The sequence below is a fragment of the Ochotona curzoniae genome, unplaced genomic scaffold (assembly GCF_017591425.1).
Source record: "Ochotona curzoniae isolate NIBS_2020 unplaced genomic scaffold, NIBS_Ocur_1.0 contig_2318, whole genome shotgun sequence".
Lineage (NCBI taxonomy): Eukaryota > Metazoa > Chordata > Mammalia > Lagomorpha > Ochotonidae > Ochotona > Ochotona curzoniae.
In genome coordinates this window covers 5,785,272-5,802,125 of record NW_024465419.1, presented here as the reverse complement: position 1 = coordinate 5,802,125, position 16,854 = coordinate 5,785,272, and the positions used below count along the sequence as shown (strand labels likewise).

The 16,854-nt window shown below is 38.4% G+C and overlaps 1 protein-coding gene across 1 annotated transcript in view; it reads right to left on the bottom strand.

Annotated features, from left to right (window-relative positions):
* Nucleotides 1–16,854, bottom strand: part of PXDNL (peroxidasin like) — a 372,636-nt gene that overhangs the window by 122,729 nt on the left and 233,053 nt on the right. Inside the window, 1 exon segment of the mRNA XM_040972689.1 lies at nucleotides 11,282–11,353. Within this exon segment, the coding sequence (XP_040828623.1) occupies nucleotides 11,282–11,353 (72 nt within the window).

Sequence of the window (16,854 nt, the reverse complement as noted above, 5' to 3'; positions counted from 1 at the left end):
ATATAGTTTAAAAGTCATTTTACAACATGAAAAGTGGTTATAAATAATTAGCATGACATAAAATGAGCACATTTTTGCTTAACAGTAAACTAGGAACTAAAACCGCCAGTAGTGAAATACCCGTGTTTTCCATTAACGAACAGTCCTTGTGATTTAGTTGTGGTATTTTAACTTTTTTCATAGAGAGGACTTTAAAGGAATGATAGAGGCGCAACAGCTCACGGGAGGCTTGTGAAGGCACCAGTGCCTGATCCATGCAGACAGTCCAGGCCATTGGCCCTTTCCTCCTACGATCCTGCAGGACACACCTTCCCAGCCTTTGCAACTTGCCATCAGGATACAGGCTGACCATGGGAGCAGGCTTGGTTAAAATGTAATGCCTTGAATGGTCACCTTCAGATGCTAACAGGAAGCCTCCAGCCTCCTTGCTGAACTTGCTCATTTAGGTATACAGGTAGTCACTGATCCCTCTCATCTTTTCTAGCATTTTTTTTTCTCACCAAATATAATTGCGACTGATGGCTTATAATGCTCTCTTTTTCAAAACGTCTGCATTGCAAAAGAGCAAAAAAAAATCATTACTGATTCCTTTTATCTCTCCTGAGGGTTAAAAACAGAGCCCTGGGTGAGAAGCAGTCACAAGTCTGTCTGCCTGCGGTGGTAATTGGGTCACACTGCATGCAAGAAAACTCCAGAGATAAAAGGGTACTCTGAACATATTTGACAGGAAAGAGGGTTATATTGCTGAGCACCTTATTGTAATAAGGAATGCTGTATGTGACTTCAATCAACTAAAACATCTATAATTTTAAAAACTTTTCAGAGTGTATGAGAAGGTCCCCAAAAAGTTCCTGAAAAAAACCACGTAGAGATTTAATCCTTTTAAGAGTTCAATTTCTGGTATACTTTTAGAAAAAGAAGTCATGATAATTAAAATGTTAAGTCATCATTTCCCTATCATGATGACATTCCTCTGGCTTAGGTAAAAATTAGGCTGCTTGATGGAAATTCCTTCACAGGCTCGGAACCCGCAGTGCATGTGCCACTTCCAGAGGCTGTCATGGCTCACTCCTAGGCCTTGCAAAGAAAGGCCCCCAGGTCCTGCCAGGTCCTCGTGCTTGTGTTTTCTTATAATAACATGACACAAAACTTATTTTTTTCTTAATTTCACTGTCAACTTTAGTTCAGATATTTATCCACAGTTGGAATGAAAAACATAAATAAAACAACTGTGGCACATCTATTTTGACTTACCAATGGGTAATTCCTTTACATTTGGAAAGTAACACTCTAGTATAACTATGAAGAATCTTGTGATCCTGTTGCCAAATCTATCAGCAATTTGCACTCCCAATATATAGTTTAAAATGTGATTTGGGGGCCTGGTGTGATGGCTCAAATAGCTAATCCTCCCCTTGCAAGAACTAGGATCCCATAAGAGAGCTAGTTACTGCCCCAACTGTTCCATTTCATGTCCAGCTTTCTGCTTAGGACATGGGAAAGCAGTGGAGGACGGCCCAAAGCCTAGGGACCCTGCACCCATGTGGGAGTCCTGGAAGAAGCTCCTGGCTTCAGGCTCCAAGCTTCAGGTTGTCTCAGATCCAGCTATTGCACCCATCTGGGGAGTGAACCAGTAGATGGAAGATCTTTCTCTCTTACTTCCTTCCATCTGTAAATCTGCTTTTCCAATGAAAATAAATTGAATCTTTTTTTAAAAAGTGACATAGAAGGGTCTGTTATCTCCAAATGGCTGTAATATGATCATTTCTGACAAGAATTACGAACATCATGCCAAAAGAAAGGAGAAAGTGAAGAAGAAGAAAACAGCCATCAGCCAGGGCATCTGTGAGTTCAAACTCAAAGGACACTTCCCCCAAAGAAGACTGTGAGACACCACCACGTGTGTCTGCTGTGAGTGTTCCCAAGCAAGTAGGGAGCACAGACTTAGAAAAATGAGGAAGGGATAACAGAAATGTCCCTTGTTTATCTGCAACCCTTTAAGTACAACCATTTCAAGCCTTATTTCCAGGTATTCAGTGAACATGAATTTACATTGTCCACTGTTTTGGTTCATCTTAACAATCTCTTGTTCATGTCTAGGCACACAGCAGCAGAACAGTGGTAGCAAAAGTGTGTTCCAAAACAAAAGGCAGCTGTGTAGGTTCCCCACCCAGTGCCCACCAGTTAGCATGAAGGAAGCTGGGCATCTGCTTTTCACCAGGAACTCTCATAATTCAGCCTAGTAGCCATCCTTTGTTTGGCTTAATGATGCCCCTATTTGGTTATTTTTCTGATTACCAACCATTCATTTTTTTATGTTGCCAACTCACCAACCATTCATCTGGTACCTCTCATATCTTGATCCTCAGCTAATGCCCATAGCTAATGATAAAAAGTGTATTTCTGGGGCTCCAGTGCTGGTGAGGGGCAGAGGGGACCTAGCTCATGCTTTGTCTTTCCTGCCTGTTCACCCAGCCGATCCAACATTACTATGGCTTCCTGGATGCTGCCATGGCCATATCACCTCCTCTCCTTAGAACCAGAAGTATTAGGACTGGAAAATCACTAGCTACAGATGGCCTGCACACTATATTCTCTGAGTGCACATTTCAACCAGAAGCACATGAAAATAGAAAAGATAAAAAAAACAGAAAAATAACTAATAAATTTTAATCTGCACATAATCTTCCTGCAGATTCAAGGAAATGGACCTAAGTAAGCAACTTATATCTCTTACAAAATGTTCCCAATCAGTTACAACCAGTCACTTTGTAAGTTCTACTCTGATTCATTCCCCCATGTCAAAGCTAAGTCATAGATTAGCAGCCCTGTTTTCTAGGCAGTGTTGTGTGTTTTTTTTTCTTGTAATTATTTTACCAACTTGGGGTTTAAATAAAGTGGCTTGAGTAAGCCAGAAGACCACCAGATGATTCTAGGGGGCAGCAGCAATGATTCTTGAAATTCAGTTGCTGCCAGTCAGTGGGAGCTGTAGATTGAGTCTCCTACTTTGACCAAGTCCATTCTCAACCAACACATGTGTTTGTGGAATTAGCCCGAAGTTAGATTTCTCTTCCTCTTCAAATAAATACAGATCAAGAATTAAATGGTGTTTTGGTCCACTTTCAAAGTTGAACTGAAGAATGAAATAGCCTGTATGCAGGTGCTCTGAGTCACCAGCAAGATGTCTCCAAAATGACTCTGCCAATTGTTAGAGGAAGCTTCTATTAAAAACTCCAATGGGATGAGGAGAATTTTAATTACAGCTTAATCAGCACCACAGCCACCAAGCATATAAATTATCATGCCCATCGTGCTAAAAATATCCAGCTTCCTTTATCACACAACTTTATATTGACACTTATGTGATAATGTTGTACCTGCCAGTCTTTAAACTTGTCTTACTGGCAAATATTAGCATGAGCCTCTGCTAAGGCCATTAACAGCATTGGTGCTTTGTGTAATTATCCAAATATGTAAATATGGTCTACACAATAAAACGGCTCCAAATAAAAACTGGTGAAAATTATCTGAAAGAAAAAACGTTCTTGTCACGGTTCAGAGAAAAAAAAAAATTTTTTTACACACATACATCTGGAAAGATGTGTGTTTTTGCTAGATCTTTCCTGTTTCAATTTTCTAAAGTCATTCTTTTGGCATTATTTTTGTTTCTCATGATACAGTTCCACAGGCACAGGGATTTCCTCCTCCACCTTCTCTAGTTCCCCCATACCGTGTTCCTCCTTATCGTTATAGTAGCATAGTCTTTCAGCCACAGTCACAAGTCCAACATTCTGCTATTTAAGCATTTTATGGCAGTGTAGGTATACAATGGATGCTTGCCTGCTGCAAATTCAAAAAGAATGACCAGAGTAGAAATTGTGTTGGGAGGCATTATACCATGTCAACAACAATCCACCTCTGCTCAATCCCCAAGATCTGTTCCAAAATTAATCTGACTTTTGGATTTCATGTCTTCTCTGAAACGTGTAGTTTGAGTAAAACTTTTGTAAAGTCAGTTGAGTCAGAGTTCCTATCCTCAGAATCTAATGGAATTTCTCCTCTCTTGCCACCCCCAGGTAAGGGAGCTGGTAATTGTCTGATCTTCATGGACCGTGTTCAGTGAAAAGGCCTGAATCTCCCTGATTCTTTTTTTTTTTTTTAAAGATTTATTTTTATTATTTTTTTCATTGGAAAGGCGGATATACAAAGAGGAGAGACAGAGAGGAAGATCTTCCGTCCGATGATTCACTCCCCAAGTGAGCGCAACGGGCCGATACTATGCCGATCCGAAGCCAGGAGCCTCTTCTGGGTCTCCCACGCGGGTGCAGGTTCCCAAAGCCTTGGGCCGTCCTCGACTGCTTTCCCAGGCCACAGGCAGGGAGCTGGAAGGGAAGCGGGGCTGCCGGGATTAGAACCGGCGCCCATATGGGATCCCGGGCGTGCAAGGCGAGGACTTAACCACTTGCGCCACCGTGCCGGGCCCGAATCTCCCTGATTCTTGATGTTTCCTCTTGATCATTTTCCACCCACTAACCATGCTCTGCTCCTTGCCTGTAAATTTATTTTTGCCCTGCTTGCTCTTGCCTGTTTATAGCTATGCCCAATCTCTTTCCCATAGAGCAATGCACCCTCACAGGAGCCAAACTACCTCCCATCACAGCCCTCACTAATAGAGTTTACTTACCACAGTTAAGCATTACTGAATACTTTTTTCATTGATAATGTACAAACAGGTGTCACATTAAGTCGTAGTACCCACAGGCCTAATGGCAGTGCAATTGCTTTATGCCAAGGAACACTGGAACAGAATTTTATGATAAATAGTTTGTAGCATATTGCAGTTGAACATGGAAAACCATGGATTTCAAACAATTGGGACCTGATTTGTTTTTGCTAGACTGTGAGCATATTCCATTAGTTTACAGTGAGGTTCAACATGATAACAATGATTTAAAAAAACAGATGTGTTCATATCATAAATGTATCTAAAAGGCCTGAAATTATATAAATAACTGGATTTGAAAATTATCATTTATTTTCCAAAACAAGCAGACCCAAACTAATTAACAAACCAAATCAATCAGGAGAAAAATAAAGTATTTCAATAATCACAGAATTTTGAAACATGGTATGTAAACATTTGAAAATCATTGTTGAATTGCTTTTCTTAATCATTTGTAAATGAAGATAAACTATCCTAATAGTATTTCAGCACTTACTTCATAGCATTTTTAGGATGGTCTCAAACCAGGTCATTTTTACTATTTCACTGTTTCTACAGATGTTTAATTTCAAACAGATTAAATTGTTCTAAACCTCATCTTTTCATTTATAAAATGAAAGCATTATAATAATGATTATCAGTATCTAGCTTCTGGAATACTAAGTGGCAACACTGAACTTGTACTACTGGGGGCCTACATTTTGTTGTAGCATCTTAAGGTGCTACATATCACTGGCATTCCATATGGATGCCAGCTTCAGTCTTGGCAACTTTGCGTCCAGTTCAGCTCCCTGAAAAAGCAGCAGAAGAGAGCTCAAGCGCTTTGGTACCTGCCCAGATGGTAAACGTGGACCGAGTTCAGAATCCTGGTGTCAGCCTGCCCCAGTCCTGGTTTCTGTGGCTGTTTAGCATGTGAGCCAGAGGATGGAAGAACTCTCTCTCTGTCTCTCTCTTTCTCTCTCTTTCACATGCACAAACACACACATCCACTTATTCTCCGCTCTTCTTGTAACTCTGCCTTTCTAATAATAAATCTTTAAAAGCATAAATATATAAAACCACACTATTGTTAAACAGTACTATTTCACAAATGTACAAATGTATACACCTATAGATCCCTTTGTCCCCTTCTTTTCAACTTTCCTAAAGTTCAAAACAAAAAATTCTTTATGATATTTTTTATAATTATCTATATAATCACTATATAATTCCCACAACAATTTAAAAAGCATGTCTTTCTGGATTGAAACATTGATATGTTTATTTGTTACTGATATCTTTTCAAAGATGCTTGGTCCAAAAATATTTTAGCAAGATCTTCTGCATGGAATTTTGTTAAAAAAAATGTTTTTATCTTTTCCTGTCAGAAATATGCATACTATCAAAAGGGGGGAGCAATTTAAAAATGGGTTTATGGCTCTGAAGAAAGAAAGCCAATTTTGGTTTCTGAGGTTTAAGTTGCTGTTTCGTGAAAATTCTGTGAAAATCCAGTGGGGTTCTGGGAAATAGAGAAGACTCTCTGCTCAGTTGCTGCTCCTGGAACAACCTTCCTGAGCAGGGCTGGGCTCTGGTGACATGTAGCTGAGCCAAGACAGCCTTGCCCAGTCTCACTGACCCTACACCCGTATTCAACACTTCATGGATTACTGAACCATGATGGCAAGGAACCATGCATACCCTTCCTAGACATAGAATACCAAGAGTTTTCTTCCTCTTTAGGTAGCTTTCTGTTCAATGCTGAGGATGGAATCATTAATGAGACAACAGGGGGTATGCAGAATATAAACTATTGCTAGATAATGTCAGTGTAACAATCAAGAGAAACTGGATTCACCAAGGATGCTTATCTTCTCCCCAACACAAAATGTGCAAATGGCTCTAGTGAAAACGGCAAAGTTGTAATGTTCTTCAACACCACCAAATAATTATTAGCCAAAAAGCACAGATTCTGTAATGTTTGATACTACTTCAGTTTTCTACCTGAACAGCAAGTTATAAATTAGCTTGTACATTTCAACTCATGTGAATCTACCAAATGTACATAGATTTCTTTGACGAGCAAAGCAATAAGTTTGTCATCTTTCAAGGTAAGCCTTATCTATTGGAGAAAAATTGACCTGGATTACAGCATCAGAATTTCCATATCCAGGTTTCTGTTCACATAGCAGAGAAAGGTGCAGAGCCGCCTGCCCTGTATTGGGCTCATTGCTTGAGTGAGCAGAACAGTCTTACACATAGATATTTTTGTGTATATAGACATTTTATCTTCTTCTTTAAAGAGATGAAAACAAATGATACTTTTTAAAATGTACTACATTTTGTGTGCAATTGGGTCTAAAGACAAAGATTTTATCCCTCTATATTTTAGAAATATATATCTGCCATTTCCCATCAAGTTTCCAATCAAAATCTCCAATCAGAGAGAAAATATTTTGTTAAAAACAGACATATTCAAGGCAAGTGAGATATTTGAATATGTAACTAAAATAAGATTGAGATGCTGGGAGACAGGGTTAAATATGAAGCTAGATATAATTCTTAGTAAGTAAAATAGTATTAAGAATTTGACCAGATTATAATGCAAAATTACCAGAGAGTAGATATTAAAAAAGAAAACTTAAAGACATGCTTTAAAAAAGGGAACAGAAAAAATGAAGTGGCGAGGAGAGGAATTACTCAAATAAATAATTCAAAAGAAACATTCAGAGCTAAAATGGACTTGAGTCTTGAGATTGAAAGAACTTGTGAAGTATCCGTCCTGGCGACCACAAATTCTGATAGCCAAGATGGTTCCAAAAAGGTGCCCACATAAATTCCACGAACCAAAATAGCAAGTAAATATATACATTTTGAGGTGAGAACCTGTTGAAGTACACTAGAGTTCAGCAAAGAGAGCACAGTGGCCCAACAGGCCAGAGAAAACTGAGATGGCAAAATAAGAGAACCAAATGCACAGTCAGTTGTGATCTTGGCCTCATGGTAGGTTTTGGGCTTCCACCATTGCAAGGGAAATGGTGAGTGGGAGAGTGTCAACCAACCCTGTCTTCAAAGACCCTGTATGTCAGAAATCCTAGCTACAGTGGGATCTGCATATATATATGGGCTTTGAAAATCAACAAGGGAAGCTGTCATAATATATGGTAGCTTGGTTCCAGGGGAGGGACATATATTGTCTTCCCAACCCATAGAAGGCGAGGGTGCAGCATTGTGAGGTCATCTTAACAAAGGAGTTTCTATCAGAATCTACCTGCCTTAGGGGGCAGATGTACTACATGTACCACACATGTACTGCATAAGCTGGTTGTCTCAAGCGAAGTGGGGTAGATCCTGCCACCCCCATGATAGAAGCCAAGGCACATTCCCATGAGGAGTTGGAGACATCCCCCTTCATTCCCTCACCCAACGCCAGGACAGTACCTGCCAGTCACAAACTACGGCCCTCACTGCATCACCACAGCTGTCTTTCCAAGCCTTCCTTGACTCAGGAGTCAGTGACTGCTCACGCACTCCTACTTCTGCCGCACAACTCCCTGTCCAGTGTGTCCTAGATTTGCTGAGGGACTTGACTCCACTTCTGTGCAATTATATCCCTGTCCAGTTTTAGTGCTCTCAGCTGATTACATGCACCTGCCAAGAATTAGAACATGACATTGTACAACCTTGGCCACAACCACGGAGACTTGCACTTTCCTGCTGGAACTATAAGGGGGCTTGCGTGTCCCTATGGCCACTGCCATCATTCGCAGTGTAAGAAAAAGTAGCTCTGAATCATCAAGAAAATATTTCTCTATGTTAAAGCAATGCCCCCGTTTTCTGGAAGTAAATAGTCATTATGGCCATACACCTCCACTGTAGTACATGTCATAAACCATGGCGGTCTTTGAAGGGCTCCCTGCTCACACATGTCAGAACAGACAGGGTGCTCCAACAACCTGCTCCCTGCCCACCATCATGTGCCCCCAGCAGAAACAAAATAAAAACAAAAATAAACTCATAATATTATGCATTACCATTCCTGTGCTTCTATGTGTCAATGGATTGAAGAAACTGTATGGGAAAGTAAACTAATCATCTTATCTTTCTTCTTTACTGATCCATATTTAGTTCATTAAGGTCATCAAATTTTGAACTTTAAAATTTCTAATTCAGAATTGAGGGTGGGGAAAGCAGTGTTGGGCTAGAGTAGAGGGAAGGAAAGTAGAGTTCTGATTAAGTCTATGTAAGCTTGCATTTTCAGTCTTTTCAGGAAAAACACAATGATGTAGATTTATCCAAAGACACAATAAACATAAAAGGCAGTATTAGGGGAACTGAAGTATCTTCATCCAATATTCCTGTCATTGTGTATCCAGCAAAACTTTATTGAAATACTACATTTATCAGGGAAATTATGCATCATATAGATAGTGAATGCTGCCTTCCCACTGGTGAACACAACCATGCAATAACTGTCCAGGAAAAGCAAAACAAAACTGCCAGGATAGCAGAAGCTCTCACCTGCCATTCCCAGTGTAGCCATCATTCACTTTCCAAATGCTGCATATACTTATGCTATCTGCTTTTGAATTTCTTATCAAAATCAAATATAACTACACTGACTATAGTATGTGGATATTTTAAAATGTTTATGATTTTTGTGCTATTGTGTAGTATTCTATTTTTTATTAAATGGTAGGGTTATTTTTCTATTTTCTTGTTGGAGATTTGGGTCACTTCCAACTATGTATCTATCAGAAAAAAATAATGTTTCTGAAAAAGCCCAAGAACAGAGGGTTTTTTGTTTTATTTTATTTATTTGTTATTATTGTTGTTGTTTATGCTCCTTAGTCCATTTGCTCATATAAGCAAGACCAAATCAGCAATAAAGAACTTACGCTTTTCTGGCTCATGGCTCTAGAGGTCAGGTAGTTTAAGTGCAAGGCAGTGTCATCTACTTGGCATTATGTCAGTGTCCTCTTACTGCATCTTATCGTGGTGGAGTGTATAATGTGGCAATTCAGATGGAAACTCAAAAGATTCTGTATAGCTAATTCAATCAACAGAAACAAAGCTGATGGCATCACAATATCAGACTTCAAGATGCACTGCTGGGCCATTTTAATCAAAACATCCTAGTACTGGCAGAGAAAGAGGCATGGACATCAAAGGAACAGAACAGATGCCACAGAAATTAACCCACACATCTGTAGTCAACTGATTTTTTGCAAGCCAATCAAATTATGGAAAAAGGATCTCTAAGCATCTGGGAAATGTAAGTTAAATCTACAGCAAGGTATCAATTCACCCTGGTTAGAGTGAATATAACCTGAAAATGAAAAAGACAATAAATGCGGACAAGAATGTGGGGGAAATGTACCCTAATTCACCTTTATTGGGAATGTAAGTATAATCATTATGGAGGATAGTTTGGTGACTTTTCAACATTTCAAACAAATCTTCCACACGACCCAATCATTCCACTCCAAAGAATTAACCCAAACAGAAATCAGGATTGGAGATACATACACAGTCATCTTTATTACAGCTCAATACATACTATATTAGATACAGAATCAATCAGCACATTAGTAGATAAAGAAAATGTAGTATAAATTCACTATGGAATATTATTCATCCATAAAAATAGAAAAACGCTGTCTTTTACAACAAAAAGGATGTAACTGGAAACCATTCTGCTTGGTGAAATAAGCCAGCCTCTCCTATCCCCAAAATATCTTATTTTCCTTTTTTCCATGGTAACATACATGGAATATATATAGCAAATATATTCTATATGAGTGAGATTGACATCTTGAAATCTGATTTTTTTTTTACAGCTGGTGTCTACACACTTAAGAAATAGGAGGGTGTTTTTGTACTTGGGTGTTGTTTGTTGAAATCTCTACCCAGTTGAGTGTTAAGCTTGTGATTGCAAGCTGAAATGAAAGTATGCCATTGTCAAAATGTCTTAAAAAGAATAAAACTAAGGAAAGAAGAGGGTGGGAGGTGGATGCAGACAAGAGGGAGGGTAGAGTTGGAAGCAGAACCATGCTCCTAATTCTGCATTGTGGAATACATGAAATGTGCTCACTTCATAGTAATAAAATGCTCCTCTTACAAAAACCAGTTAGAGAGTTACATCCTTAAAGCATTGTTGACTCTAATTGCTTCCCAAAGACACCCCCTCTCTCCACCAATAGGAATGCCATTGGCATATGAATTGGGGAATTGTGTTTTATGGGACATATTCAAGTCTTAAAGAATGGAACAAGAAGTGAGATTTCTAGGTAATAAGGTATATTTCTGCCCAACTATGCCGGATTCTATCAAGCATTCCAAGTGATTAGAATTCATCTGTGTTCATCTCTTTTGCCTTTCTGTTACCCTCTTTTTAACTTGGTTGTTAATATTTTCTCCATGGATTTCAAATTACAGATTATTATGGGTTTACTCCACTTCCTAAGTGAACAGAAAAGTGCCCTGATATCCAAAACAGTCCAATATACTATACAAACGGTGAATACACACACACACACACACACACACACACACAAGGACAAATGAAGGGTCAACACTTACAGTGGCTGTGATTTCGGAAGGTCTTCAAAGGCCTCTGGATGTAGTGCTTCTAGATTGTTGAAATGAATATACCTGAAAGGGAAAAAAAAAAATCAAACTGGTTATCGCCTGTGCTAGAGAAACACACAGACTATTTAAGAATTATCAAAAGTTTCATCTGAAATGGTGAATGTCACTTGCTGCAAACTTAAATCATTAAATTCAGAAATTGGAAACTCAGATATTTTAGATTTTGTTGGGGCTTCATAATTTTGATTCCAAATGGAATCCCAAAAGGGGTTCAAATAGGAACATGATGCTTCCCCTTTTCTCAAGGAGAGATCTTGAGTAAGGAGGTGCTAAGTTGCTGGTGAAATGATTCTTTTACTCATTTGAGCACTGAAAGTTGGTGAAGCAAGAATAAATGTAAATTGAAGGCACTAGAAGAGACACAAATGGCAACATATTTGTTTACAAGAATGCTCCTGTTTAGAAGGTGTAAGAAAGTACATGTTTGATGGAACACGATGAATATCTGAAATTAACTAGTTATAATGTTGGAAATGGATGAGGACTAATATGTCTTACATTGAACCCTTAATGATGAGACCATTTCACCCTTCCTCTAGGAGATTGATTCATGGGATTTTTCCAAAGCTTCCACTCTGGGAATCCTCATCTTCAAGGAGTTCAACCGAAGCCAGAAGGGTTTGCATTTCTTTCAGAAAACCAAAGATGAAATGAAGACTCATGCTTTCAAAGCACAGGGCTGAGCAGACCTCTGTAAAGCAAATCTTTATGTAATAAACAGTAGGAGCCACAGATAAGGCAGCTTCTTTCTCTATAAAAACTTTAAGATATATCTTGCACCAGACTTCGTAACACTTCTTTTCAAATCATCTCCATGAATTCAGTAGCCACAGTTGGGAGAACACACAGACTTATTGTAGAAAGCGCCCGAAATAAGGAAAAAGCAAATGAAGTTTACCACTGAGTGGGGCAGAGGACATTATGTCGATGTTACAGGACATAGTAAAAAGGGCTTTGTCAATGTGAAGTTATATCACTTCACTTAAAGAATATTCAAATTAAAGATGCTTCACATTTTGTATGTTTCAATAAAATACATGCAGTTAACCACAATTAGAAATGTTTCTGAAAGAATAAAATTAAAATAGCTAAGGAAAATGAACATGTTTACTTCATTCCCAGGCTTCTAACTGACTAGATCATAATTGTAGAAAGCATACTAATCATAATACTGGTAAAATGAAAAGAATGTTGTTGAAAAAGAACAGTCAGTTCAAGCTGCCTGAGTTGTAGCCAACAGTCAGTGCTGTGCCCTCCCTCTGTTGGAAAATTGGTATCCATGTTAGCGGTCTTGATCAAGCCAAAGTGATAACACTGGGATAATAGCATTTGTAATTGAAAAGAACAATTCCCCCTGGTCATTTGAAGTTACACACACAAACACACCACCCCTCAAAGCCCCCATTAACTTTTTTTCCATATTAACATTTATACTTGGCTTTCCAAAGAATGAAGTGATGAAGTAGAGCCTGGAAAAGCTTAGGAAGTTATAGAGGAGGAAGCTTGAGAAGACTTTGGAAAGATGACAGACAGAAGCATCAGTGACTGTGGCAAAGTTGTCCAGTGTAAGCTCTTCCTAGATGAAATAAAGTATTCATGCTATTGGATTCCATGCTCTGCATGTTTTATAAAGCTCAGTATCAGAGACTATAAGTAGCATTTTACAATGAATGAGAATAGTTGTTGATGAGAACTTCAAGTTTAATATGAAAAAGCATACATTTATTATTTTTACATGATTTCCATTAATTTTTCATCTTTCATCCTCAGAACTGATCGATTGTATAAATACTCCCATCATTTAATTAAGAAAATGTGGCAAAGAGAGATTAAATCGTTCATTCTTCATCCAACTTATAAATGCCTCTACAGAGATTTTAGTTTTGATAGATGCATCTCTTAACACCTGCGCCTACAGTTTCTCTAGTGGTGAAGAACACAGCTGCTCACCTGCTCAGCTGATATGCAGAGCATATAAAGAAAAGACAACCTACTGCAACTCAACTGAGTTAGACACCCCAAGAGCAAAGGCTACTGTGTGCTTCACAACGGGAAGTAAAGCAACCAAATCAATGGTAAATACAAGTCCCGACTCTGCAAAAACCCATGCTCTTAGTGCAGGAAGCCACCCCTCCGTTTGCTCATTTCAATACCTTTCTTCTTTTGAAGGCATGGAGCTTTTAACTGGAAGAGAGCATCGCACTCCAAACACAGAACAGAAAAAGCCCGTTGAAAAAAACAGACACAAGCCAAGTCGGTGATTTATCCAACTGCATTAAAAATGACCCAGGTACCTGCTTATTCCTCCTTCTGTAAGTTTTACAATTCTTTGATACTTATATTTTCCTTCTAAAGAATAATTGCAGATAGCTTAAACATTTTCAATTGGCACGAGCCTTGGGCCATCATCTGTCAAAGGTACAGTCTCCACAGTCTACACAGGTCCCTGAGTTCCTAGAACCAGAAGGAAGATGTTTCCGTAGAGATGGGAACTGCTGTCCTTAGCCTAGAAACCTAAAAGCCAATTTTAAGATTAAAATAGCATACAAGAGTTGATCCAACAGAAGAGCTCCTATAGGTGTATTTCTTCACAAGTTGAATTTATGATTTGCATTGCCATCATAACTAAGGTATTGATGGGTATTGATTTTCACCTTTACATCTTTTATAGGTAGCACGTTACATTTAGTAACTATCTGAAAAATTCTAGAATGCGCCCCTGAAGCCTAGTGATCACAAATCTCAGTGGTGTTTTCATTCCAGCACTGATTCCTTAGAATAAATCTACTCAATTCCAAACTCACCCATGGGAACCCTCCTGCAGGTCTTCAATCAGTAGGATGAGCAACTGGTACTTGAATTCACTACTAATGAATGTGGAAAACAAACAAAAATAGATTTTGCTCTTTCTGGTAAATAAGACAACCCAGCAAGTCTGTTGGTTTATAGCACAGGCAGCGTAAGTATTATGTCAAACTTCTTGAAATTTTAATTTTTTTTTTATTTCAAACCAACTCAAAGCAGTAACACTTCTTAAGTTAGGTTTGTTTGATTTATGTGATGGCCTTGACAATGTCAAAGAAAGCTTTGATTTCCACTGCTTTCTGAACCTTGGTGATATAGCATATTCTTCCTCTCTTACAACCTTATTTTTTATGAAGCAGTAGATAACACTGACATTTTTGGACGCCTATCACAGGTAGATAAATGTGGATGATCACTTTAAAGGATTTTAAATCTACTTAAATTGCTTCAAAAGTTGAGACATAAATGGATCAGCAACTATCTCTACATCCAAAGAAAGCAGAAAATCATCAGCGTTGTCATTCCAGGTTGATTCATACACAGCCTTTCTAGGTGATGTTTTTCACACCAGGTCCTAAATTCCTTCTCCTACGCAGAGGATCTTCAACGCAGGCTTATCACTAAGAAGTTAACCTGTACATCCAATGACTTTTCAGTCTCTGATATGCAAAAGGCTATATGTGACAACATGTCTGAAATCCAGTCCATACTATTCCAGCTTTCTCTCTGTCCTTGTGATCTATGTTTTTTGAATGATCATACATCCTTTTATACAAATAAAAGACTAGCATTGGCACCTGCTTCTCCCTCATTCCTCGGGTCGTATCCGAGTCAAAATAATCTGATTTTATTTCCCAAATATCTGTTCATTGATCATTTCTCCTTCCATCCACCATTCCAGAACAAACCTATCCATATCCATTGACCCTCATCCCTATAGAAGTATTCCGTCAGAATCTTCCTTGGCTTTAGATTTTTGTGGTATATGTACATGATAGATAGATAGATAGATAACTAGATAGATAGATAGATCTTTAACCTTTTAAGATTAATCTTTAATCTTATATATAAGATATATTTAAAATTAATCTTTAATCTTATATGTAAGATATATATAAGATTAATCTTTAATTAATTAATTAGTTAATCTTTTTAATTGCCTGCTCTTGCTTCTTCAGCCTCCTCTGTTCCTGTTTTGCTCTCTCATTTCAGTTCTAGCATTTCCTCCCCACCCCGAGTCTTCCACTTGCCATCCACTTAGCTTTATTTCCTTCTTAGCTGGGTAATCTTTTCCACCTCAAACTGCACAGTGAATCCTTTTCCTATCTTTGAATTTCATTTATGATCTTTGCTTTGGGAAGTCTTTTGTAAACTTCTTGCTATGCCATCCTTTACAGGCTGTTAATACTATATTTTTAAAATCTTCTATTATTTGTGTGATTATATTATCTTTTTTATCTTCCTTTACTAGTATCAAGCATTTATGAGGACAGAAATCATATGCAGTTTAAGCTAATTTCCATATCCCATATGATTTCCTAGCATAAAGACTGACACATTAAACTTGCAGAATTTGTTAGCTCATTGAGCAAATGAGTGCCCAGTCGATATTTTTGCATGCACATCATCTTTTCAAGTACAAGGCTGAGATAATGAATGAGATTCTTAGTGTCTTCTACGGTATTTGCCGCAGTAAGAAAAATCCCCACCAAAGTTCATGTAGAAACTATATCTGTTGTGAAGGCATTCAGAAGGTAGAAATAGAAATTCAACTACAGTATTCTGTGGTGAGAACATTAAGAGATAGAAATAGTTAAATAAGAGCAAAATTTAGGGCTTTGCTTTGATTGAACTGTGACTTTTTAAGAAAAGGAGGAAAGCTTCACAACAAGACATTCTGTCTCTCCATGTGATGCCCTGCACTGCCTTAGGCTCTGCAGAGCCCCCACCAGCAGAAAGGGCTGCAGCCTTCTGAACCTCACGTCCCTCAGATCAGTAAGCTGAATTAGTCTTTATAAACTACCCAGTCAGTGGTATTCAGTGTAGTAACAGAAAGCAGGCTGAAGCAGAATAAAATAAGAAAAGTAGTTATGAATCCTAATTGAAAAAAAACTTTCTGATTTATTATTGGCCAACACTCCATGAGAAAATACATTTCCTTGGGGAAAAACTATGCCAGACTTGGACACGAGCCTAACTTTTGTGAGATCCAAATCACTGCATGGTTAATCATATCTTCTAAAACCTAACGGACACCAGAAACATAGAGGAAATCCAGCAAATCCTGCCCAGGCTTTCTTAAAGACTCCACCTCCTTCCACTTAATTATGTTAGAATTACAGATCTCTGGGTGCAGTGACATGCTTGACAGCTCCGTCCTAAGTAAATTTTTACCTACAAAACCACCCCCATGGTATGAGGCCACCAAAACGAGAATGAAAATCTTCCCAACCTTGTTAAAAGGTGCAGAGCTAAAATGTGGGGCCAGAGAATGACAACAAAAATAATAGAGTGAAAATGATTCTCAGGGTGAGAAGTTGCTGATATTGATTTAGCTTTCAGCATGAACTCACTGAGCCACATAAAAACAAATCCACTGTGCCAAGCCATCACCTTGGCAACCCCACTCTCATGCAAAGCAAAGACTGGAGAAGAACACTATATTTATCTGTATCTAACTGCGCAATCAACAAAAAATG